The sequence below is a fragment of the Lithobates pipiens genome, unplaced genomic scaffold, assembly GCF_037356315.1.
Source record: "Lithobates pipiens isolate NorthernLeopardFrog02 unplaced genomic scaffold, aLitPip1_a1.2 Scaffold_18, whole genome shotgun sequence".
Taxonomy (NCBI): domain Eukaryota; kingdom Metazoa; phylum Chordata; class Amphibia; order Anura; family Ranidae; genus Lithobates; species Lithobates pipiens.
The window spans coordinates 32,209,861-32,237,703 of record NW_027507758.1 but is presented as its reverse complement, the minus strand read 5'-3'; the positions used below and the strand labels follow the sequence as shown (position 1 = coordinate 32,237,703).

Genomic DNA, 27,843 nt, shown 5'->3' with positions numbered 1-27,843 from the left:
GCAGGTAGGTTAATTGGCTTCTGTCCCAAATTGGCCCTAGTATATGAATGGGGACCTTGGATTGTTGGATCCTTGAGGGTAGGGACCGATGTGAGTGTGCAATGTACAGGGATGGGGACAATTGTAGACACTCACTCAGGTTGAACTGGAGGAACTGGTGTCTTTATTCAACCTTACTAACTATGTTTAGATTTTCTTTCATAAAAATAATCTTTCCAACTCCTTGAATGAGCATTCTGTTAAATTTGTCTATTTCTTCAGACCCTGTCCAATGTCCATAGGTAGCCCAGTGCAGGCAGGTGGCATCCCTGGGTGTGGCTAGCCAAGGGGTGCTGCAGAGCAGGGAGTGATGTAGCATTTCAGGATAGTTTAGTTGCTTCCAGTTTGTTGCAAAGTACAGGATCCAGATGAGGAGGGATAGCTCAGACTTTGAACCAGGTCCCTGACAAGACAGGAAGGGTAGTAGAGGTTACAGATCTCATACCCAGTAGGTTGGAGCACTGAAGGTCATCCTGTATAGTGGCAGGAATAGGACAGCGCCCTCCCCTGGAATACCCTTGCATAGGCATTCCAATTGGATGAGGACCCCACAATTATCTGTTAGCATTAACTGCCTAATTGTTTGAATCTGATATTGGAGAAGATTTTATGTTGTTGTATTTACTGCTTTCTCTTCCCTTTAAGCTACCATGACATGGTAAACACCCGCTACAAAGAGGCCTTACATATTCTTTATATGGCCTCAATCAGAATAATTTGCGGCTTATATTTGTGTTTATTATTCCTGTTAAATCACTAAAGAAATTATTAAAGAGGAAGTAAACTCTCCCACTCTGATGCTTCTTTTCATTTAGTCCATTATAATAAGTAATTATCAGACTATAGCCACTGTAACCAGCCCAAATCCCATATTACTTACTGTTTAAAGAAACTTTAAAAAAACTTGTTTCCAGGGGTTAGGCAGCTCCATCTTAAGTATTGTTTTCTGAGTCCACAGTGGAGTGTATTTCCGCCCTTACATTGAGCACTTCCTGTACTGTTAACCAAGCCTTCTCAATACAACGTTTCTATGGCAACCCTGCTTCCCTGTTCATAGCTTACTTGTTTATTTCATAGTATTTACTTGTGCCGATGTCTAATGTTTGCCTTTGTCAGACTTATCAGCTTCAGCTGATAAGACTGCAGTAATGGCCAAGTTTAGACTGTATGTGAGGTCACATGGTCACATGGTGTGTAGGAGGAAGCTCTGAGTGATTATCAGAGTTCAGTGGTGTGCCATAGGAAGTCCTGATAACAGATAGATAAGACATAGAGAGTGTGCCGTAAATCAGGGGAGATCTGGGCATGCTCAGTGACTTCATTCTACAGAACAACAAGGATTACAACAATACTAAGCAAGTAAGGAGATATCTACAAGCAGTGTTCATTAGGGTTTTTTATGCTGATTTACATGGGACAAAGTTGTGGGGGAGGGTTTACAACCACTTTAAGGTTGTTGTAACTCCTTACATATACCCACGGAAGTGACTACACAGAAATGAAGCAAATCCTACTTCATAAATTGTTTATCTGCAGCCCTTGGTCCTTTCCAATAGTTTAAAGTCTAGAAAACCACATTTCTTAGTTTCAAAATGCAGGGGGCAGGGATCTCACATCGCACTGCAGAGCAGAGAGCTGAGTGTAATCTGAGACCTTAGTGGAGGAAATGGACACACCCCCTTTACACAGTTTCATAGGGAAACATGCACAGCTGAGGCTGAAAATCACCTGCTGTGTGCTGGAGGGGAGGAAAGGGAATTGTCTGGTGTCGGCATGGACTGTCAGGAGTGACTCATGCCGATAACAGAGGTAAGGTAGAGGAGACAGAAATCACACTATTTTCTTTTTATTGAGGAAAGTACACACTATAGAAGGATATACTTAGTTACATTTTAATTTCAGTGGTTTACAACCACTTTTTACCACAAACCACAAATTTTACAGAAATTGATATGTACAAAACCAAACACCTCTCTCTCATATTTATTTTTTTTGCAAATATTATTTTTATTGTTTTGAACATCAAAAACACACATTGGGAGAGCCCCAAAACAAACAATAATAAGTAAAACAAGAAAGACAGAAGAGGTCGCAGCCTCACAAACATGCTGTACAGGTATTGGCATGGGAACATATGGATTATCAGCAAAACATGTCCTACCCACTGGCCTTGGGGGCCAAACCCTCCAGGCCAGCTCTCTCTCATAGTTCAACTTGAAATATTTCTGCCATCCAGAACTCTGACACTGGATCTCCGCCCTCCACCGCAATTCTTCTTTCCCTTTTCAGATGACGCTCTTTGAACATATCTGTCTTCACTCGCCTGGAGCTTGGGACACTATCTCTTCTATTTACTCCTCCTTGAATGCAGGGGGTTCATCTCGCTCTCACCCATACATCTCCAAATGGGAGCGAGACATGGCAGTCTCCATAGATTTAGAGGATTGGAGCAAGGCCTGGTCATCCGTAGCCAAATGTTCTTTCAACAAGGTCACCATGGAGAAGACCTATACGTTTCTCCTCCGCTGGTATCGGGTCCGGGTCTGCCTAGCTCATTCTAACCCGTCATATAGTGATCGATGCTTCGGGGCTGTGGACAGTGTGGAGACAAGATCCAAATTTGTTGATCCTGGCTTCTGGTCCAGGGTCTACAGCCTCCTCTCAACACTTTTTATGTACACTTTCACAAGGTTGCCCAGGATGCAGTTCTCCACTGCCCTTTCCCAGGCCTCTTCTCTTACCAACAGAAGTTGGCCACCTACCTTTTCATTGCCGCAAAGCATGCTATTGCCAGGGCTTGGAGAAGGCACTCTGTTGGGTTTGCAGAGGTGAAGAGCATTCTGACTACCCTCGTAAAAATGACCACTATAATTCATGACTCTCAAGCTAAATCCCTTAAAGTGTGGAACCCATGGTGGTTGTATGCTCTCTCCACTCTGCCCCCAGCCAGCTTGGGTATTCTGGACCATTCTGGAACACCATCTAACCTGCAGGTTCTGTTCTATCTTCCTGCTTAAGTCTACATCTCTTTCCCTTCTTTCTTATTTCTTGTCTTGACTGTTTCCCACCTTTTCACCTTGCTTAGTTCTGAACTTTTCTTTTTCCTCCCTCATTCTGGCTGTCCCTCTCTTTTTTTTGCTTGGGGCACTTTTCATTTTTTGCTCAAGCTTTTATCTTCATATTGTTTTACTTAATAAAAACTATTGTATCTGAAATATTTCAGCCATAGGGATTATAGGCTGGATAGGGGAAAACAAATCTCTTATTGCAACTGACTTGAAATGAACACTTCGTTATTTTTAACCTAGGCTGAAAAATTCCACAGAGTAATTCATGTTATTATTACAATAAATATTTACTGTATATATATATATATTGTAACATTGGGGTGTTTAGCTCAATTGGTAGATGCATTTTTTAGTTCACATCAGGCAGGCATTTATGGTTAAGGGCCTGGTAGCCCACGTTTATTATAAGAAAACAAAATATTAGTCCATCCAGAAATCCCACGCAGGGGTCCAAGCTTACATTAAATACACAAAAAAAACAAATGAAAATGCTAGCCCACCTGGCTACTCTTCAGCAGTAGTGCTGCTATAGGTACTTGCTCCGTCCACCAAACTGCTTGGATGCACACAGTCTTAGGCTCCTTGGACACACACAGCATCAAGCCCTTTAACACACAGCTTTGGACTCCTTGGACGCACACAGCTTCAACCCTTCAACGCACACAGCTTTGGGCTCTTTGGACGCACACAGCTTCAAGCTACTCCACTCCACCATCCCTCTCACTCTACTCCCAACATCCTTTCTTTTTATGGCCTGTCTGCAGCTGGGCACACACCCTGCTCGTTATCATCCAGACCTGGACACAGGGTTGGAGATCCCTCTTTCCTCCAATTTCACAGGGACAGAGCCTCGCTCTGTCACATATCCCCCCCCCTTTGTTTCGATCCGGAGGGAGGAACACCAGCACCCATCATGATGGTTGGAACACCTCTGTGCTGGCTGTCAGCCACGTAGGCCCAACCTTTTTCCGGGTGTGCTTCCAGGAACATTCCCCCCCTTTGTTTCGACCCAGAGGGCGGAACCCCCAAGTTACTTTTGGCACCTCTGTGCCAGATACCATTTACAGAAGTACACTCCTGTCCGACCTCACTTCTCCTAACGGGGAACTCTACCCAATGCCTCCTTTGGTGTCTCCCTCTAAGCCTTACTGTCACTCTGCTATGAGCTTTGATGCAACCTTCCCAACTTTTCTTCCGAGTGCATTTCCATAAGCACTTCCTCTCCTGAAATCTTAATGGGTTCCCATTGGTCTTTCTACCAACCCTTCTGCCTCCACGCTTCAGGTTCCCAGGTTTCCCCAAAACTTTCTCAGCAGTACTGTTCTGAGACTGTAGGGGGCCTATTTCTATAGTGTTTAGAACGGAAACCCACCTCTTATTTCTGGTACCTGACTCAGCAGTCACTAATTGATTACCAGGTTTACCTGTACCTTTGGGCCCCACATTATCATGTACCATTAACACATTATTTGGTTCATCATTGACAGACATATTCAAACCAACATTAGACCTCTCAATGTTGCACATGTCACCAATGCCTTTTTTTTCAAAATTTGCTAGGGCAGAGTCTGCAGAGGGCACACATACCAGAGGGCCACCATCACCCACAGGAACCTCACAGGACGCCACCTCCCCTGGGTTCACCCACTCTGCAGGCAGCTGTCCTACCACTTGACCCGTTCTGATGCCATCTGTATTTTTATCCACCGGAACAGGCAAGCTCTCGTCTGATCCACATACAATTTTTACCACGCTCCTGTCCCGGGGAGCTTATTAGGTTTGTCACCTAAACCAAGCACTGGACTGGGGACCCCAGTCTCTTTAACCACCCTTGTTTGAGCCCTGGTCAGGATCTCTGCTGCTTTCAGGTCCACACATGGCCCTTCCACCTCATGTGGTTTTTCTACTGGTGCAGTATACACACCCTTCACCAACTGACCAGCACCAAACTGGACCATAGCAGCAGAAATGCTTCCCATCTGGCTGTTAGGGGGTGTAACCACAGACATTTTAGGCTTATTTTCAACTTCTCCAAAGTCTGTCTCAAATATTTCTTCTGCACGTAGTCCAGCAGCATACGTAGCAGCAACTTTTAACAAAAGTAGCAAATTTAGGAATAAACCATTCCTGTCCCGTTTTGCTTTGCTCTGTACAGCCTGCCATACAGTGCTCCACCTAGTGGTACTCCGCAATACCAGACCATCAGACTGTGGAGGAGACACACTAGTATAGATTGGCTGTACATCCCAAAGTTCAAGCATCTCTTTTAATGCTTCGGTTATAAACCAGGCCCTTGATTCCAGACCTAAGTCCTTCCTGGGGTCTTTCATGACACTGGGGATACAGAGAGACTCACTTGCTGAGACTTGAAAAGTTGCGACGGTTAACGGAACCTTCTCGCAGCTGGAGGTAAACACAGCCTGGTGCTCCACCAGAGCGCTGCCAATTGCTGGACTCATACCCAACTTCTCAGGCTCAGCATCAGTGAACTGCTCCAGAACATTACCAGTGACGTCACGTTGACACTCCATGCCAACCTCAGTTTTGTGGGTCACGGACAATGTCTCTGCTGTGCCCTTATTTGGTTCATCCTGCTCACGAGGGTTAATCCCTGCAGCAGCCACCGCACCCTCAGGTACAGGCTGTTCTGCAGCCCCTCCTGCTGGCCCAGCAGAAACTGTGTCCACCTTATTTTTGTGCATAAAAGCCTTATCTATCAGGGAGATAAGATTTTCACCCCAACTATTCCAATCTATTGTATGTGAGCTCCCTTCTGCGGTACTCCTCAGCACCGATCCTTCTGCCAAAGGAGACACATAAGAACAGACTGGCTTAGTTGCAGACTCATTACACCAGTCATTGTAAATCATGTCAGACTGTGGTAGCACAGGTTGCAATACACCATATTCACCACCTTTCTCTGCTTGCATTTCATAAACCTCACACACCTTTGCATTTTTCACAGGTTGTGTTAATTCACCATTTATCTGCACATTTTTAGTACTAGCAGCTTGCACTAACACATTACCATTACACAGTACAGTTCCATTCTGTCCCACCAGAGTGACATCGCAGTTGTCCAGGGCAACCTCTGACTCCAATACATGAAGTTCCCTGGAGATTCCTGTGGACAACTGTGCTGTCTTACCACCAGTTGCTACAGGCAATGGCCCATTTTTACTAACCCCAGGTTCTTTTAGAGCAAAAGTTTTCCCAACAGCATTAAACTTTTCATTAACAGTAACACTTATAGCATTTTTCACATTTGTAGGCTGTCCTAGCCCATGGTCAACTTGAGCCTGATAGTCATTAGACACAACACTTTTAGTCATCAACACAGGTTCTATTTGGATTTTAACCCTGGCATTCCCACTATATAGGGAAAAGTCATTCTCAAGTGCACATTCAGTGGCCCCACTAACTGGGGTCACTCTCACATCGTCATGGACTCGTAACCAGTCCTTTGCTGCACTTTTACTGGCCAACTCCTCCTGGTGGCCATGGGATGAAACTACAGTAGGCATCTCCCACCATTTAGCACCCCCTGCAGGCACAACAGGAAACTTCTTGTTGCTAGGGGTGACTGCAAACATATTTTCACCGGAATCTGGGCCTACAGACAAAACTTTCTCAGCAACATTATCTCCAGCCGTATTCCACAACCTAGGGCAAGAAAACATGCCATGCCCCAGCTGGCCACATTCCAGGCATGGTACTGCACGATTTTTTCCCAAAGCGATTCTCTCCTGGTGATTCCCAGCTGGCCGGAATGCACAGGCCTCTTTGTGGGGACGCTGAACAAACCTCTACTGCAGCTCCTTTCAGGCATAAATTTCACTCCGGTTGCCATGGGAGACCGCACTCTCCCAGCAGAACTTTGCTGGCTCTCTCCAACATGATAAATTGGCTCCTCCTTAAGCCACTTTCCACGATCCTTATTAGACATAGCCCATGGTACAGAGATAGCCCGACTGGCTTCCTCTGCGTTGCTATGGGCAACCACTCCCATCCTCAGCCTTTGATCAGCCTCACTCCTTGCATATAGCATGGGCTTCTCTCTGCTGGATCCCGTCTCATGTTGTGACACATTCACATCTTTCACATTAGCTGTTTTAACTGCATCAGCTTTGCCAGAGGCAACAACAGCCCTCTTCCAGTTATGGACATCCAGCGGCTTTCCCCTTGCACTGAGGGTTGGCTTCCTTTCCTCTGTAGCTTGGTTTAGTGCTGCTAAATGCCGCTTGCACCAATCCACTGCAGATTCAAATGCTGGTGGACTCTCCATAACAGCAGTCACCTGTGCACTCATTGCACCAGTGTTGCTAGGGACAACCGCAGCCCTTTTTCTCCTTGATACACTCTGATCAGGTATGTATGGGGCTCGTTCGGGCGGTAACAACCCCTCCAACCACAAAGCTCTGTCTCTCATTTCAGCAAACCTGGCCTTTTTTAGGAGCTTTGACCGCCCCATACTTAGAGACTCCAGAACAACTTTAAACAGTCCAGGAAAATGAAAGTGTCTCTTTTAAAGCAAGTTGCTTTTCTCTTCATGCAAGCTTCCCTCACCTGCACATTGCACACACTGATTGTGCTGTCTCATGCACACAAACACAGTTCATAGCAAGAAAAATTTTTTTTTGACTTTTCATTCACAGGTACCTCACCTGCAACACGCAATGCCTTTTGCCTGGCTGCACTTCCACACACAGCCAATAGTTCCTGACTTGAACTTACTGTAGAGCAAGGACCCGGATTCCACCGTCTTGTGCCCGTATTCTCCACCACTTGTAACATTGGGGTGTTTAGCTCAATTGGTAGATGCATTTTTTAGTTCACATCAGGCAGGCATTTATGGTTAAGGGCCTGGTAGCCCACGTTTATTATAAGAAAACAAAATATTAGTCCATCCAGAAATCCCAGGGGTCCAAGCTTACATTAAATACACAAAAAATCCAAATGAAAATGCTAGCCCACCTGGCTACTCTTCAGCAGTAGTGCTGCTATAGGTACTTGCTCCGTCCACCAAACTGCTTGGACGCACAAAGTCTTAGGCTCCTTGGACGCACACAGCTTCAAGCCCTTTAACACACAGCTTTGGACTCCTTGGACGCACACAGCTTCAACCCTTCAACGCACACAGCTTTGGGCTCTTTGGACGCACACAGCTTCAAGCTACTCCACTCCACCATCCCTCTCACTCTACTCCCAACATCCTTTCATTATATGGCCTGTCTGCAGCTGGGCACACACCCTGCTCGTTATCATCCAGACCTGGACACAGGGTTGGAGATCCCTCTTTCCTCCAATTTCACAGGGACAGAGCCTCGCTCTGTCACAATATATATATATATATATATATATATACAGTGGTGTGAAAAAGTGTTTGCCCCCTTCCTCATTTCCTGTTCCTTTGCATGTTTGTCACACTTAAGTGTTTCGGAACATCAAACCAATTTAAACAATAGTCAAGGACAACACAAGTAAACACAAAATGCAATTTGTAAATGAAGGTGTTTATTATTAAAGGTGAAAAAAAATCCAAACCATCATGGCCCTGTGTGAAAAAGTGATTGCCCCCCTTGTTAAAACATACTATAACTGTGGTTGTCCACACCTGAGTTCAATTTCTCTAGCCACACCCAGGCCTGATTATTGCCACACCTGTTCACAATCAAGGCATCACTTAAATAGGAGCTGCTTGACACAGTAAGGTCCACCAGAAGATCCTTAAAAGCTACACATCATGCCTAGACCCAAAGAAATTCAGGAACAATTGAGAAAGAAAGTAATTGAGATCTATCAGTCTGGAAAGGGTTATAAAGCCATTTCCAAAGCTTTGGGAATCCAGCGAACCACAGTGAGAGCCATTATCCACAAATGGCGAAGACATGGAACAGTGGTGAACCTTCCCAGGAGTGGCCGGCTGCCCAAAATCACCCCAAGAGCGCAGCGACGACTCATCCAAGAGGTCACAAAAGACCCCACAACAACGTCCAAGGAACTGCAGGCCTCACTTGCCTCAGTTAAGGTCAGCGTTCATGCCTCCACCATCAGGAAAAGACTGGGCAAAAATGGCCTGCATGGCAGAGTTCCAAGGAGAAAACCACTGCTGAGCAAAAAGAACATCAAAGCTCGTCTCAATTTCTCCACAACACATCTTGATGATCCCCAAGACTTTTGGGACAACATTCTGTGGACCGATGAGACAAAAGTGGAACTCTTTGGAAGGTGTGTGTCCAAGTATATCTGGCGTAGAAGGAACACTGCATTTCATAAAAAGAACATTATACCAACAGTAAAATATGGTGGTGGTAGTGTGATGGTCTGGGGCTGTTTTGCTGCTTCAGGACCTGGAAGACTTGCCGTGATAAAAGGAACTATGAATTCTGCTGTCTACCAAGAGATCCTGAAGGAGAATGTCCGACCATCTGTTCGTGTACTCAAGCTGAAACGAACTTGGGTTCTGCAGCAGGACAATGATCCTAAACACACCAGCAAGTCCACCCCTGAATGGCGGAAGAAAAACAAAATGAAGACTTTGGAGTGGCCTAGCCAAAGTCCTGACCTGAATCCTATTGAGATGTTGTGGTATGACCTTAAAAAGGCCGTTCATGCTCGAAAACCCTCTAATGTAACTGAATTAGGACAATTCTGCAAAGATGAGTGGGCCAAAATTCCTCCAGGATGCTGTAAAAGCCTCATTGCACGTTATCGCAAACGCTTGGTTGCAGTTGTTGCTGCTAAGGGTGGCCCAACCAGTTATTAGGTTTAGGGGGAAATCACTTTTTCACACAGGGCCATGATGGTTTGGATGTTTTTTCACCTTTAATAATAAACACCTTCATTTACAAATTGCATTTTGTGTTTACTTGTGTTGTCCTTAACTATTGTTTAAATTGGTTTGATGTTCCGAAACACTTAAGTGTGACAAACATGCAAAGGAACAGGAAATGAGGAAGGGGGCAAACACTTTTTCACACCACTGTATATATATATAAATAATTTTCACTCTGGAGTGTGTTCTGTCTCCTTTATATCAACAGCTGTCAAGTAAAAGGCTCCATGTTTTTTTTGTTTTTTTTTCTTTAACACCTGAAATGCCTTGAAGAACCTAAAATATTGAGGAGAAGGGAAGCTGACATCTCTCTGTAGCAGTGAGGGGGTTAAATTGAGGAACTCGGCAGAAGGAAATAAAAAAAAAATCTGCCTTCCAAACTTAAATCTCATCTGACATCTGATACGTGGGTGTCTCTCTATTGGACAAAATAACAGACTTCATTCCTAAATTCTGACAATTTCTTTCGTGCATTTTGCATATTTTATAAGCCATGAGTAAAATGTTACTTGTATTGTATTGTAAAGGATAGATTGTTAATCTTATGCTGGCCATACACATAACAATAAACAAAAGATCGAGCATACTGCATATTCGCCCACTTCAAGCTGTCTTTTGCTTGAAAACAATATCAAAGTCAAAGAAAAGACCAATTTTAGTGAAAACAATTGTTTATTGATTAAATGGCTCATATATTGCATTATCTTTGAAGGTCCTCATTTATGCCATATCTTATCTTTGAAGGTCAGCATTTGTCAACCTTGGTACCCTGTAAAAGTGTGCAAAAATCTGGAGGTACCCCGTTCTAAAATGTAAAAAATGTAAATGTTATTTATTGATGGAAAAGCCGATCCTTGAATAATGCACACAACCACCTTGATTTCACATTAAAAGCCCCCCCAACACATCTTCTATTACATCAGAGGTCATCCATCATGTCAGGCTCCCCCAATCACATCAGAGTCTGCCCGTCGTGTTGGTTTCCCTTCACCAAATCAGAGACCTTTATCCATACCTCCCAAATTTTTGAGATGGGAATGAGGGACACCTAACTAGCAAACATATGTAGGCATAAGACACGCCCCGTGCCACACCCCCTTAAAGGAGAATTACCCAAAAAAAGGTTTATGAAATCTACAAGGGCTTTTTTTTTACCACTACTATTCCTTTATATTGGCTCTTAGAATTTACAAATGCAGCAATTTAGAAATTGGATGAAAGGTTTAGCTCTGGGAAACACTTTTTGAAAAATAAAAAGTACATTTTATATACAACTATATGGATTAGACCAAAATGAGGGACAAATGAGGAAGAATGAGGGACAGAGGGACATTGCTTCAAATCAGGGACAGTTGGGAGCTATGTTTATCACAGATCCCTACAGTCACCCAGCCACCCAATCACACAGTCCCCTCTTCACCTCACAGCCCTACACCTTTTGGCAGAGGCTGGGAGGTGGAGGACGTCTGGCGGAGGTGGACATCATCACCATATCAACAAATGAAGCAATGGGTCCCTAGAGTGTTATTGGTTGTACTGGTGGCCAACCCACTCCTACCTTGGCAACTCACAACCTGATCCAGGGCAAACTAGGCCCTGTGCCTGAAACACCCTAGGGGAACCCAGAAGACACCCCAGGGGGCAATAGCACCGTGGCTGAAAACAGTCACTTTTATAATCTTAAAACCACTTCAGCCCCGGGAAAGAATTTACTCCCTTCCTGACCAGGCCATTTTTGCGATACGCCACTGTGTCGCTTTAGCTGACAATTGCGCGGTCGTGCAACATTGTGCCCAAACAAAATTGATGTCCCTTTTTTCACCACAAATAGAGCTTTCTTTTGGTGGTATTGGATCATCTCTGCGTTTTTTATTTTTTGCGTTATAAACAAAAAAGGAGCGACAATTTTGAAAAATAAATATCCCAAATTTTTTTTTAAAAAATAATAATTTTCCTCAATACATATTTTTGGTAAAAAAAATCGCAATAAGCGTATATTGATTGTTTTTTTTACAAGTAATGGCGGTGATCAGCGATTTTTATCGTGACTGTGACATTGCAGTGGAACAGATCGGACACTTTTGACACTTTTTTGGGACGAGTGACATTTATACAGCGATCAGACCTAAAAATTGCCATGGATTACTGTATAAATGTCATTGGCAGGGAAGGGGGCGATCAAGGGGTTAACTGTGTTCCTTAGGTGTGTTCTAACTGTGGTGCGGGGGGGGGGATGGGACTGACTAGGGGAGGAGACCGATTGGTGTTCCTACTTAGTAGGAACACATGATCTGTCTCTACTCCCCTGAGAGAACTGGGGGTTTGTGCGGGTTCTTGCTCTGTCACGAGTGATCACGGGTGCCCAACGGTCATCACACCCGCCGGGCACACGCATCGGCTCCAGGCACACGCTGCAGGCACGCATGCCTGCTAAAGCGTCTTGAAAAGCAGACATGCAGCTACGACGGCTCGCGCAGGGGAGCCAACCTGCCGCAGTATACCTGTGGCGGCTGGTCCGGAAGCAGTTAAAGATATTTTGTAGCTTCTCCAAGCCAGTTCTTCAGTTCCAATAAGTGCCATGAAGATACCCCAGCATTTATACCACCACAGGTAGGCCAGACACCTTATTTCAGTCACCATGAAATGGGTCAAGACAGATGTTGATTGTCCAAGAACAAGATGGGGGTTGGAAATATTGAGGAACCATACCTGTACTAGCTACATAATGCCTTCCTTGGTGTGAGGAAGTCTCCACGGGTGTTAATTCCACAATTTAGATGGCTAAAGCTGTGAATTGTTGTCAAATCACTGGGATATTTAAAGAGGAAGTAAACCATGATGGGTTTACTTCCTCTTTGATTCCCTGCAAAGGTAAAACATAATGGACTACTATGCATCGCATAGTAGTCCATTATGTGTCACTTACCTGGCACAGGAGCCAGCAAAGTCACCGCTGTCCCCTTGTGTACGGAGCCTCCATCTTCTTGGTGGGTCTCGCTGCTCCGGTGCTGTCATTTGACGCCACTCACGGCACATCGCCGTTAACAGCGGCGCGATCAGTGCGCCTGCGCGTTGCTGTCTACGGCGCATGCACTGTAGACAGCGGTGCCTGTCTTTTGGCAAATATCTCCTAAACCGTGTAGGTGTAGGTTTAGGAGATATTTCTTGGACCTACACGTAAGCCTTAATCTAGGTCAAAGTGGTTTGTAAGGGTTTACAACCACTTTAAGTTATGACTGCATTATATGTGAAAGACAGGGTGTTGAAGGCCCTCAACCCATTTATTGCAATTAAGCATGAGCTTAGCTTCAGTCCAAACTCATGTTCATCCAAATACTATACCAGAGTCTCCCACGCTACCACACAAATTGTGAACAAAATTCAATAAATAATATAAATGATTGCTGCGTCTGTTGTCATGTGTTCCCACACCTAAAAATGCAATAAAAATAAATAAAACTCTGTGCAATCGAGCAAAACGAAACCATATACATAGCATAGAAATCTCTTTCAAATGCATGAATAATAAATCTGTTTTGTTTAATTGCGTGGAGATTTATTTATTTTAATTTCATGTCCATCCAAACTTGGAAGGAAACTGTCAGTACCAGGCCAGTCAGCATGGGGGATTCCCCACCCTACAGCTGCACATGCTCAAAGGGACAAGAATGATTGTGACATCACTGACCTAATTTGGTCACATGGCCATACCTAGCCAATGTTATTGGCAACATGCAAACGCAGTGGCTTGTTGTTCTTATCAAGTTTCATTGTATGCTTTTTTTACAATGACAATAAAGACTTTCTATTCCATGAGGCCTTATTGAGTCAATGATGTTACGAGCATCCCTTCCCCTTAGTGTACATGCAGCAAGGAATCCCCTACCCACAGCTGATTGGCCCAACACTGACAGCTTCCTTCTAGATTTGGACTGAACCCAAGCTCATCTCTAATTGAAAACAATTTATTAAAGATTTGATTATTATATTAACTGGAATTGCTATTTGTGTGGCCAGTAAAAAGTATTGAATGTCCCCTGATTGCAGACATCTCAAGTCTCCCGCGAGGTGCAGGAGACTCCTTCATTTCTGCGGCGGCTCCTGCACACCCGCAAGTACCTCCTGATCTCCCGGGAATGATCGGTGTGGCGGGGAACAGCTGTGATCACCGATCTCCTTTGTATCGATTTTTAGATGACAGCTGCTTCTCCTTCTCTCCCTCCTGCAGCTGTCAGCTAAAAATCGATACACAGGAGATCGGTGATCACAGCTGTCCCTCCTGCTGCACCAATCATTCACAGCTGCTCTGTGTGCTCCTCTCCCGGCCCCCTCCGTGTCCTTCTCCACCTCCCTTCTCCTCTGGCCCCCTCCATGTCCCCCCCCGTTCTCCTCTTGCCCCCCTCATCCCCCCCAGCCGGCGGGAAAGGAGGGGAGCCGGCTGCGGGGGGGACTAGTAATTGGAGACAGCGAGCGAGTTCGCTCCAGTGTCCTGTGATTACTGAGCAGAGTAAACTATGTCTCCTGTTCATTCATCTTTAGTGCTGAGAAAGGGACTGGGGAATCTGTGTCCTCAGTCCCTTTGTCTGTCTCAAATGGGAGATGTCAGGGGTCTATTTAGACCCCTGACTTCTCACCAAAGCCCCCCAAAAAATATGAAAAAAAATATTGTAAACAAATTAAAAAAAATGTAAAAATGTAAAAAAATAAAATAAAAAAACTACTGACACCACTCTCCCCTGCCCTACCATCACTGTCCACTGCCCCAACCCCCTCCCCCTTCAAAAGCATTGTGAAAAAAACAATTAAAAACTAATTAAATTGTAAAAAAATAAATTATTAAAAATAAAAAAAATACTGACACCCTCCACATACAACCCACCTCCCCACCCCCTTCCCCAGAAGCACTGCGAAAAAATATTGAAAAAGTGATCTCGCATTTGCAGACACGAAGCTCCACCTGCCTGAAATTAGTTTCTGCAGGTTGGGATGTCTTTGATTGGGTATTTAAACAATCACAGACATCTTTCTTTTTATCCTATGGTAGTCAGGCATTTTTATAGCACTGATCAATGTAATAATATCACTGGTCTCCAAAAAGTGTCATTAGGGGTCATATTTGTCCTTCGCAATGTCGCAGTCCTGCTAAAAATCGCAGTTCGCCACCATTACCAGTAAAAAGAATTAAAAAAATAAAAGTCACTAAATCTATCCCGTAGTTTGTAGACACGATAACTTTTGCGCAAACCAATCAATATACGCCTATTGCAATTTTTTTTACCAAAAATATGTAGAAGAATATATATATATATATATATATATTGGCCTAAACTGATGAATAGATTTTTTTTTTTTGGATATGTATTATAGCAGAAAGTAAAAAAAAAAAATATTTTTAGAAATTGTCTGGCATTTTTTGTTTATAGCGCAAAAAAATAAAATAACTTAGAGGTGATCAAATTCCATCAAAAGAAAGCTCTATTTCTGGGTAAAAAAGACATCAATTTTGTTTGGCTGCAGCGTCGCACGACCGCGCAATTTACAGTTAAAGCAACGCAGTGCCGTATCACAAAAAAGGGCCTGGTCATTAAGGGGGCAAATCCTTCCGGGTCTGAAGTGGTTAAAGGGGAGGGCCACCCTGAAAAACAAAAAATTTTTAAAAATTACAAAAAATCTAAAAAAAAAAAAATGAAAAAAATTTTTTTTTTTACTTACCAGAAATGCCTGTTGCTAGGCACTTTATCCTAATCTTCCTCTTCCTCCTCCGCGGAGATCTTCTGTCTTCTCTCTTCGTCGCGGCGTCTTCTGGGTAATGAGTCGCGCTGTGTTCTGGGAACTGTGTGTTCCAGAACACAGCGCGTCCCATTCAGAAAGCGCTGCGGGACTCGCGCATGCGCAGTAGCTGCGGGACTCGCGCATGCGCAGTAGGAAACGGGCAGTGAAGCCGTAAGGCTCCGCTGCCTGTTTCCCTTACAAGGGATGGCGGCGCCGGGACCCGAGAGCCGAGGGACGGGTCGGCCTCGGGCAGCCGACATCGCGGGCGCCCTGGACAGGTGAGTGTGTTTATTAAGTCAGCAGCTGCAGTGTTTGCAGCTGCTGACTTTTTTTTTTTTTTTTTTATAACCGGCCCTCCGCTTTAATGTAACTGTTAAATCTGTTAAATCGATGGGTTTTCTTCTGCTTTAGCACAAGAATAAAGATTTTTAATTCAGCCATGTTACTAGTTTTCAAAACGCATTTAAATTTAACTGTTGCCTGTTTAAAAATATGGATTCTATGCCAAACCCCAAAAAATGTTTTGGCTGAAGTTCCACCTTAAAGAGGAGGTCCAGCCTCCTACAGAAAAAATTTAAAGTCAGCAGCTACAAATACTGTAGGAGAAGGGGGTCCAAACTTCAGAGGGGCCACGACGAGGTCTCCCGGAAGTGGGAATGGGTACCTGCCAGAAACAGGTACCCGCTCCCCCTTCCCCCTCAAAAGTTGCCAAATGTGGCACCGGAGGGGGGAGGAGGCAAATAAGTGGAGCTTCCACTTTTGGGTGGAACTCCGCTTTAAGGGACCATTCACATGGGTACAGAATTCTGTACACTGTAAAAAAACTGACATATTTCTACACCCGGAGTTTTGCAGATATTGCATACAGCTGCCTGTACAAATAATGACAGGCTTTAAGCTGCTAACCGCACATCTGACATTTACATGCATACGGGGATGGATGAGCACCCCTGGACGCAAACTGCCTGGAGAGCACATTTATCCCTGTACCCAACTAAATGATTGGATGTGTGGTTTCTAGTGTATAACCAGTCTCCACATACAGACCAGTCAAGGTATCTGTCTCTCAATCCAAATCAGCTCTGGAGTATATGAGTGCATTAGACTGTAAGCTCAGGGGCAAGGACTGATGGGCTTAACATGCTTTGCAAAGTGCTAACTAGTACATTGACAATAACTTTGCCTTTCGCTTTCCACAAATAGTTTTAGTAGACATGAACTGCCAGGAATTTGTAGTATACATTAGAATATACTGTATAGTGTGGTGGCTGCTAGATAAGATATAAATAAGTGGGTGACAAGTTCAGGAACTTGTTGGCTGCTGTAGATATTATATGTTCCATAATACTAAACCCACAATCTATATATAGAAAGAGCTTTGCAGGGGCTAACATCTAGGAAACATCGCCCATGGGTCCAATGTGTTGGACATTTCTGTACTAGCATTAATAAACTTTGAAATTCTGTATTTTGAATTTTGAATTGGAAACCATGTGACCCCCCCCCCCCCCCCCCCCATTACTATATTGTGTAGCATGGCTGAAATCTTTACATACGCTGTGCACATGCATATTGACAGTAATGACACCCGTCGTAAGTTTTGGCTGCCTTTGGTGAACTTCATCTCAGACTGCTGGTTGCTTATTGTAAATCATCCCAACCATTCAGCTACAAGCCTTCCCTCACCGCTCCACTGACCAAAGGATGCAGGCTCCAGGACAGTCCATGATCTACCAAGCCTTCCCTCACCGCTCCACTGACCAAAGGATGCAGGCTCCAGGACAGTCCATGATCTACCAAGCCTTCCCTCACGGCTCCACAGACCAAAGGATGCAGGCTCCAGGACAGTCCATGATCTACCAAGCCTTCCCTCACCGCTCTACTGACCAAAGGATGAATAAGCTCTTGATTGAATGAAATGCATAACAGGAGCAGGTGGACTTTCGCTGCATTGGATGACATCAATAAACTTATTTTAGGCTTTTGAAAATTAGGCAGCCCCATCTTTGTATGTTTGCTATTGCTGTTTGTAGATCATGGACTTTCCTGGAGCCTGCATCCTTTGGTCGGTGGAGCGGTGAGGGAAGGCTTGGTAGATCATGGACTGTCCAAAGGATGGCCAAAGGATGCAGGCTCCAGGACAGTCCATGATCTACCCAGCCTTCCCTCACCGCTCTACTGACCAAAGGATGCAGGCTCCAGGACAGTCCATGATCTACCAAGCCTTTCTTCACCGCTCTACTGACCAAAGGATGCAGGCTCCAGGACAGTCCATGATCTACCAAGCCTTCCCTCACCGCTCCACCGACCAAAGGATGCAGGCTCCAGGAAAGTCCATGATCTACAAACAGCAATAGCAAACATACAAAGATGGGGCTGCCTAATTTTCAAAAGCCTGAAATAAGTTTATTAATGTCATCCAATGCAGCGAACGTCCACCTGCTCCGGTTATGCGTTTCATTCAATCAAGAGCTTATTCATAGGTGTTTATTTACTAAAGGCAAATAGACTGTGCACTCTGCAGTTGCTCCAGAGCTTAAGGTGGAGTTCCGCCTAATTTTTATTTTTTTACATACAGTCAGCAGCTACTGCAGCTGCTGACTTTTAAAATATGGACACTTACCTGTCCAGGGTGTCCGTGATGTCGGCACCCGAAGCCAATCTGTCCCTCGGCTCTCAGGTGGAGACGCCACCATTTTTGGTAAGGGAATCAGGAAGTTAAGCCTTGCAGCTTCACAGTCTGGTTCCATACTGCGCATGAGCGTGTCATGCTGCACGATCCCACTGGTCCCTGCTGTCCCCTGGGATCTGTGTGTCTCCCAGAAGACGGGGGGGGAGGGAGTGGAGGAGGCGCGGGATATGGTATAGATATCCGCGGATACTGCGGCTATCTATGCCCAGAAGTGGGAGCAAATACCTGGATTAGACAGGTATCTGCTCCCCCCTGAAAGGTGCCAAATGTGACACTGGAGGGGCGGAGGATTCCGAAAAGCCGAAGCTTCCGTTATTGGGTGGAACGCCACTTTAATAAATGAGCAGAAGCTCTGCTGACTTCCATCATCCAATCATGTGCAAGCAAATATGCTGTTTTTTATTTTTCATGCACTTGATTGGATATTCTTTGCAAAGTGAAATTTTACCTAATTTATTAAGCTCTGGAGCAGCTGCACTTGCGAAGTGCACAGTCTATTTATCTTTAGTAAATCAACCCCAATGCTTCTTCTGACACATGCGTTGTTTTGCTTTACAACGCAATGGTTGCATTAGGGCCGGTTCACACAGCGGGCGATGCGAGGCGACACGACTCACCTCGCCTCGCTCCCGCAAGTCGCCCCCGTTCTGTACAATGGAACCGTTCTGAGAGGAGCGACTCGAGTCGCTCCGACTCAGAAAAAGAAAAAAGGTTCCTGTACTACTTCTGGGCGACTTGCATTGACTTCTATACAGAAGTCCTCTGCAAGTCGCCGCTGAGGCATCTCCGACTTGCCTCGCCGCGCCTGCAGTGTGAACCGGCCCTTACTGAACTTCGTTTTTTTTATGTTGTTTTTTTATCTGGCTGTTTTAATACTAAATGCTCTTAGTAAACATCCTTATTTTGTGTCCGTTTTTTAGCTCCACTTGCATCTCCTAGAGGTAGAAACCGGTTGCCCAAACTCTTCCAGGAAGGGATTTCTTTCTTACATCAATATGATTCAAGATTAACACCCAATGAACCTATTCGAGGCAAGGTAAGTCTGTGCAAAGGTCTTCTAATGCCCCGTACACACGAGAGGACTTATGTCCGACAGACTTCCAAAGGAGTTCCGCCGGAGTTCCGACGGAGTTCTGACAGACTTTTCGGCCGAACGGACTTGGCCACACACGATCACACTAAACTCCGACGGATTCGAACGTGATGACGTACGACCCGACTCGAATAAGGAAGTTCATAGCCAGTAGCCAATAGCTGCCCTAGCGTCGGTTTTAGTCCGTCGGAGTAGCATACACACGAGCGGATTTTTCGAAGGGGACCGGGTCCGGCGGAGTTCCGTCGGGAAAATTTGAAGCATGCTTCATTTCTAAAGTCCGTCAGACTTTTGCGAAGCTAAAGTCCGTTGCAGCCCACACACGATCGGATAGTCTGACGGACTCGGTCTGACGGACTTTGGATGTTGAAAAGTCCGCTCGTGTGTACGGGGCATTATACTATAATACTTAGCCCTTTGGTCTTCCATTGCAGTAAGTTGTTAATGGGTTTTTTTTTTTTTTTTTTACTAATGGGAATTTTTGTGTGTGTGAAAATTGTGTTAATCCATCTGACCACTGTTTATTGCCCCCCCCCCCCCCCCCCCAGAACACATGGTGGGAGTTAGGTATAAGCACAGCTTTACAAGGGAACACAACAGGCTACGTCAGCCCCTTGTTGTTTTTAGCAGCATAAGCTCTTGCGTTAAAATTGTGTTTGCACAGCAAGAGTGCATTCACGTAAAATGTAGGAGCTCTGGCTGTTTTATAGAGAAGGCAGGCTCGTAATCTTGTGTCAGCTTTAAGTGACTTGCATGAGGTCAAGCTCTACCCCTCAGACACTATAAAATGAAGATTTGGGCAATTGGTGCAGCACAGGCACAGTAGTGTGTCTAATGAGTGACCTTTGATACTGGGTAAACTTTAGTCACTGCGCTGCCATACTATTAGGCCCCTTGTACACGGAGCCATTCAGTGCATCCCTCCCAGCGCTTTAGTGTGCTCAGGAGAGACAGGTGTAGTGTCTTGTCCCACTGCAGACGGCCTGTCAAAGTCTATGGCAGGCTTCAGCTGGACAGGGCTGAAAGCTGTACTGAGTGGTTTGGCTTGCAGGACACCATTGCATCTTCTACCTAGGGCCACCCCTTCAATACATTGGGAATTCCATTGAAGTGACAAGTCTGGATTACATTTTAAGGTCTGTAGGTGACTCAGTTATGGTGTAGCACCCTCCTTGATAGGTTGCTAGGATGTTTGGTAAATTTTGTTCTTTTTGGCTCCTCTGTAATTATTGGAGCAGTTCTTGATTTTTTGGTGGTTCTGGGTTTCAAAAGCTGAGTTTTTTTGCTCTCCCCTGCCTTCCAGAAAGTTCTGGAACATAGGACTGGAACAAGGCAACATTCATTTTTATGATTCTGCAGCCAGTCCCTGGGGAGGTGCACCCAGAAGATGGCTGATGAGCACATAAATAGTCTAAGCTGTAGAACAGTAGGGTGTTCCTGTCCAAGAGATTTCACTTGATCGGGAGGGAGGGGGCCAATCTGTTATTTCAAGTTGCTGTTCACCGAGGTTCTGGCTGTGGCAGAGCCAGGGGGACAACATCTGGGAGGGTATCGAACACCCTGAGATTTTAACTAAAGATCCGGTCCACACAGTTTTACTGGAAGGCACCTAGAGAAAGCTGAGTGGGCACAGCTGCTTCACTGGCCTCCTGAGTACTGCTTTGCAGCAAGATCCTAGTAACTGAGTACTATTGAGATTGCTGGTCCTCATAGTTCCTCTCCTGAGAGGTACTTACTGACCAGTCCACTTTAGTTTTGTGAAAAGACTTTGAGCTAAATAGTTCCTCTCCTGAGAGGTACATACGTTAGTCTCCTCTAGTTTCTCGAGGGAGGATTGTCTTTTAAAGCAAGCAGGGTCAAGTAGCTCCCCTCTTGAGGAGTACAGAACGATATCATATATCATATAAAAGCAAAACGTAAAGAATGAGAAGGGGTGATAAAAAAAGGGGGGGACACCAACTAAGGACAGGGCGAATATCCAAACAAAAGAACTCGCTGCTCCAGGTGAGACAGGAAGCCTAATGATATCACAGGTGCCCGCCTCGGCTCGCCTCCGCATACGATCAACACTGAAGAAATGGCTGCACTCCAAGATCCATCAAAATTCTTGTTTAATAAAGAACATCCCAAGTGTTACAGACAGTGCAAATGGTAGATGCGTTTCACACACTAACAGGTGCGCTTATTCATTACCAAATGAATAATGAACCAGTAATGAATAAGCGCACCTGTTACAGTGTGAAACACGCCTACCATTTGTACTGTCTGTAACACTTGGGATGTTCTTTATTAAACAAGAATTTTGATGGATCTTGGAGTGCAGCCATTTCTTCAGTGTTAAGGACAGGGAGCCTTTAGGTAACATCACACATTCCCCAAGGGGAAAGGGCAGAACTTAGGAGGCTCACTCTACTTAGAGATCCATGGTTTCCAGACTTTGTCTAATTTCCAAGGACACCCACGATTGATATACGTTAACTTGTAAAGGGACAGCACAGCATTAATCATGGCTTCCCAGGACAATATAGTAGGGAGGGTGGGGGATGACCATTTGCAGAGAATTTCCTTCTAGGCAAAAAAAAAAAGTAAGAGATGAAAAATTTACTATGATGGGATCTTTGCGCATCATCGGGGATCCCAAGCAGGGCCTGCTCCGGAGACACTGGGACCGATAACTGAAGCCTAAGGTTAATCAGATCAAAAATTGTCCAACCAAAAGGCATGGATCTCAGGGCACTCCCAGAACATGTGAAATAAGGAACCAAATTGAGTCTCACAGCTAACACAGTGAGGGTCTCTAACTGGGCCATTTTTGTGCTATCTCACAGGAGTATAGAATAATATACTCAATACAAAAATTTGGTCTGAATCAATTTATCTCTGGAGGAGATCACCAACTTAGGGCATTGCTCAAGACAGTCCTCTCTCCATAAATTCTGCAGTTTCTCAATCTTATGTAGCAGAATCTCTGACTTCTTCTAATGGGTCTAATGGGAATCTTCAAGGCCAAAGATAACTGACATCCTTCTTTAAGTGGTCGGTTGTGAGGTATAGTGGGTGCAAAGGTGGTAAAAGTCATTGGGCACCAGACACTTCTTGCATGTAAAGAGGTTTTATTTTTTTGACAGTCCTTTTTATATTTTGTAGGGGAAAGAGGGTTAGGGCCAGGACACCCTTAAGTAGTTGCAATTTCAAATGGCAGACTCTGAGACAATAGGAGAACAGCTGTACAGGGAAAGTCACCCTGCTGTCTCCTATGGTAACAGTACCTGCTGTCTCCTATGGTAACAGTACTTAAACAGTTCCTAACTCAAAGTAACAGTTTTCTCAGCTGTACTACAACTTCTCCTTGTAGTTCTTAAGCCCCTTGAGCTCCTGGTCTCTCACTGGACCCTCTGATTCACTAACTCTGAATCCCATGAGCTCCTCAAGGCTCCTGCAGGGAAGCGTCACCCACGCTTCCCTGCTGGTTCCCTAGCTTGGCATTTTGGATACCTTCAAGCTTCACCCCTGCTGACCGGCTAGGTCCCTAGCTTGACACACAAGGCTGCTCTGCAAGCATCACCTCCATTGGTTAGGTCCCTGACTTGATCACCGCCTGAAGTTTCCAGATTCTCTGGGAGAAAAATACTGCTCCGGTACTTGCTTCAGTTAATCACTGTGGTCCCTGGTAAAGGCGATTGGTCCCTTCGCGGCGACAGCTTCCCTTCTACCTCTGACCACTGACAGATTCTCCAGGCTGCCAGACCTGTCACTTTTGGTTTCGACTGCAAGCCGCATCCCAACCCTGCGCTGTCCTCTTACTTTTGGATAGGACCTCACACAGCCTGGCAGCCTGATGCCCCCGGGATAGGCCCAGTCTCCGGCCTAGCAGCCTGGGGCATACGACACATCCACCCACACGGCGGTCAAGGTGGCACACAAGAACCTGGATCAACTGATCCATATATATGCTCTCCCAGCAGGTCAAGGGATTCAACAAAATCCCTGCCTATTGGCTGAGATACCCCATATACCCATAACCTGACCTTGAGTTGTCCTTCTCAATCTAATACCTCCAAGTGCCCGGGCATCTGGTGGTAGAAGAGAAAAATACAACCAGGCCAAACTTAGGGAGAAGTCAATGGATCCCTAGTAATTAACTATAGTAGCTACAGTAGCTACTCCGTACAAGAAATTTGGTGAGGAGCACCCTGACTAAACCTCAGGGCCCTACACTTAGGAGAATCAGTATTGAGCAGGGTTCTTTACGTTTTTTTTCTGTTCAGCCCCCTGAATTTCCATGTGTACCCAGCAAAGGTGACCTCTAGACTGTTCTTTGTGTCAGTTTGCCTGGATTTTGATTTGTGTATATTGGCAGCCTCTGGTCACTATCATTATCTGTGCTTCTGCTATCCATAGGACAACAGTGACTGTGTTTTAATCATCATCAACCAACAGACCTCTCGAGGGTAGCACTATATTGGCAAGATGCAATGCCCTGGTAAACAGTTTTTCATAATTTCCTGTACAAACATTCAAGCAAAATTACACTGGTGTATGGCCATCTTTTCCCACCTAGAAATAAGCAGTATCCCATTTTACGTAGCTGTGGGAAGCGGTCTCAACATTCACCGAACCTAAGTCCAATATAAATAGGCCCCTAAGTCCCAGAGGTCCCTAGTGCATAGTGCAGCTGCACAGTCTGCATAAATGATATGTCCGTCCCTGCCTGAGAAAGTAGAATGCGGATTGTACTAGAGCGAATAAACATATTCTGAAGATCACAGTTTAGTTACAAGTTCAGAATTTCTCTCAATTTAGGCTGCATTCACACCTGAGCGCTTCAAATGCGTACGTTTTTACCGCGTTTTTGCCGCAATTTTGTTCAGGTCACCAATGTAAAAGGCAGAAAAACGCCTGTAATCTGCCCCAAAGAAGCTTGTGTTCCTTTTTGAGCTTAGGGCATTTTTTAGGCGTTTTGCTTGCTGCTAGGTTACAAAATGCTCAGATGTGAACAGGTGCCATTGAAATGAATGTGATTTTGCTTGTTGGGTGTTTTTCAGACGTTTTTTCGGGCGTTTACAAACATTTTATGAGCTGAAAACGCTCAGGTGTGAATGCAGCCTTAATGGCACAACTGGACACAGAAAAGTCATTATATCCCCACTTTCAGCTCTCAGACCTCGGCCTAGTGGCAGCCAATGAGGCACACAAACAGTTGGATATCTTCCAGCCCACAGCGGCACTGTCTACATGCTTGCTTTCCTCCTGGTTAATATCAGCTCTGTTTCTCTTTTTTCAGCGTCATGGAGGCTTTGTGTGGAGAGAGATAAAAACAGAGAGTGGTCCAGGCATTCCTCAGGGAACAAGGCCAGTCCTAAATGCCATAGGGTCGCATGCAGTCCAACAGCCACAAACAGAAAGAGGAAATGCAGTGGAAAGCAGTATGACCTCACCCAGTCCCGGCCTGCTTGGTTCCCAACAGATGTTGAATTCTGAAGCTCACTTATCAAAAACAGAACTGAGGGAGGCAGCCAAGACCAATCCCAACATGACAGCCAGAGAACAGAACAGCTCAAGCAGTTCTCAGACATCCAGAAGAAAGGCGCTCGCTCCCATTGGTGGATTCGTGTCCAATCAGCCAAGTGTGAACCCCAAGTGAGCGGGCCAGGGAGTTTTAATGCTGCTCTTCCAGACGCCTTCCGATTATTTCCAACTTATAACCTCAACTCTTGTGTGGATTGCTGACAGTAAATATCATCTGGTGCCAAATATTTTTTAACAGAATTACGTAATTGCTGATTCTTTGATTTTATTTTTGAACTTTAATTCTTATAAAAAAATTTTAAAAAAAATGTTAAAAGGTTAGGAGAAATTTAAAATAAGAGCAAAACACATTGCTATAGCAAAAATCTTTGAAATGGCATATATTACATCTGCGGAATAAGCCACATTGATTATTGAATATTGATCTTTTACCTTTAAACTTTCATATATTGTTCAATACTAGGACATGCTGGTAGGTTAATTGGATCCTGTCTAAGTTGGCCCTAGTATGTGTATGTATTAATGTGAGTTAGGGACCTTAGATTGTAAGCTCCTTACGGGTAGGGACTAATATGAATGTACAATGTAAATGTAAAGCGCTGTGCAAATTGACAGGGCTTTATAAGTACCTGAAATAAATAAATGGAACATGGCAGGATGATAAGCCGACTGTTTCCATTACTATAGTTTTACTTTGAAGGCCCATGCTTCAGGGCTGTCATGATTATCCTTCCTTTTGCATCCTTATCCTTGAATCCTTACCCTTTCTCTTGCATCCTTATCCTTGAATCCTTATCCTTCCTCTTGCATCCTTATCCTTGAATCTTTACCCTTCCTCTTGCATCCTTATCCTTGAATCCTTATCCTTGCTCTTGCATCCTTATCTTTAAATCCTTATTAGTGGTGGCCGCTCCATTAGGGCCGCAGGGGCGCCGCCCCCCTAATTCATGCTCCTGGCCCAAAATCTACATGCAGAGTGCTGGACGCATGGATTTCAATGGGTTTTTTTTTTCTTAAAGCACGTGATTAGAGCCTGAGGCTCTAATTGGCTTTAAAAAGGCTGGTGCGGGGCACAGTGACAATGACAATTTATTGTCTTCCCGATCTTCCTCTCAGCCAATCAGGAAGCGGGTCCTGAGACCCGATTGGGCGATAGGAGAAGAGACCGTATTCGCCGCCGAGAAGGAGATGCAGGGGGAAGCTGCCAAAGTTGCCTGGGACCTAGATGGGTAAATGCGGCGCTGGTGAGTGGACAAGCGAGTGACGGGGGGGGTTATTTGTTGTATTGGCGAGCAACGGGGGGGGGGGGATTTTGACTGACAGACCGGCCAGCTGACCGAACAAATGGGGGGGTTGAGCTTCAGCTGACGGACTAATCGAACGGGTGGGGGGGGGAGTGGTAGGTAGTTTAGGTCCAAAAAAAATGGAGCACCACTGACCCTTTCATTGCTCTTGCATCCCTATCCTTATCATTGCTCTTGTATATTTATCCTATCCCTGCATCCTCATCCTTCTTCTTATCTTTGCATTCTAACCTTTTTTCTAGTTTGTAATCACTGGCCTATTACATATATGCAGACACTGAAGTGGCAGGACACTTGGCCTGCATAGTGGTTCCAGGTCAGCAACTCAGTAAGGAGTAATCCAAGGATAAAGATGACAACTCAGGAAGTTTCTGTCATCTTTCTAGAAATGCTAGTTGCCTGGATATGCTAATGTTTATCTAATGCCAAACCTTTTTTAATTTTGAATCGGACAGGGAATGGTTAAAACACCTGGAGTTGCAATATTTTGCATGTTAACATAGAGCTGGGCGATTTTCTCCCCCAAAAAAATCTGCGATTAAAAAAAAAAAACTAGATTCACAATTCAAATAGAGTTTTTTTGATGGACAGCACACCGGTCCTGAATAGCTGCGGTCAGGAGTTTTTAGGTGAGGCCACGGCTTCGGCCTAGTCTGTGGCGTCCAGCCTCGCGGACTTGGCCGAAGCCACAGCCTTGCCTAAAAACTCCTGCCCGCAGCTCCTCAGGACTGGCACGGTGTCAGCGCCTGTCCTGGTGAAAAAAAAAAGATCTTCAAGATTCAAGATTCAAATCGATATTTTCCCCAGCCCTATGTTAACAGGTTGCATTAAAGCGACACTGTTTAATGTACATCGTCCCTTCTATTTCTGTATGTGGATGATGGCACTGTATTTATTTCAATAAAAAAAAAAAAACTAAGTACCTTTTTCCTAATCGATATACAGCTGGCACAGGACCCAGCTCTCTCACAGCCTGTCTGCAGGGAAACATAAGCAGGAGGAGCTTCTAGTCTTCTGCCGCTGGTCACATATTTAAAATAAATAAAAACAGCCTTTGGAATAGTGAGCAAAAAAAAAAAAAGTAATTAATATCAATAAACTGTTATAAATTGTTATACAAATATATATTTGAAATCAAATTGTTATGATTTTTTGGCAGTAACATGGTGTGGGCAGATTTCTGCCAGTCACAGTCTGTGTCATGCCCCTCGAGCCTGTGTCTTGGAATAAAAGGGAGGTGAAACCTCTATCAATCTACATGTAATATCCCACCCCCATTGTATTTAGCTGATTAGTTAGTGGGCATGGAGAAGGAGGGAGGGAGTTGGCTGTCATTTACCACTGTGTATACACCCACATATGTGACTCTATAGTCACATGAGCTGCTTAGATGTAATAGGGAGGAAATATGCAGCATAGAAACTAATTGAAAACTGAGCATGTGCAGAGCTGCCAACATTGCTCTGAAAAATACCCAACTGCAGTGTGGACATTGACAGAAGGGGGAGATG

General features: G+C 44.8%; 1 protein-coding gene across 1 annotated transcript in view; it reads left to right on the top strand.

Annotated features, from left to right (window-relative positions):
* The window catches only part of CIMIP6 (ciliary microtubule inner protein 6), a 54,497-nt gene extending 28,805 nt beyond the window's left edge, over positions 1-25,692 (top strand). The window contains exons 4-5 of the mRNA XM_077485549.1: positions 19,327-19,442; positions 24,784-25,692. Of these exons, the coding sequence (XP_077341675.1) occupies positions 19,327-19,442; positions 24,784-25,143 (476 nt within the window). The 3' untranslated portion in view covers positions 25,144-25,692. The remainder of the gene's footprint in view (positions 1-19,326; positions 19,443-24,783) is intronic.
* Positions 25,693-27,843: the final 2,151 nt, after the last annotated feature.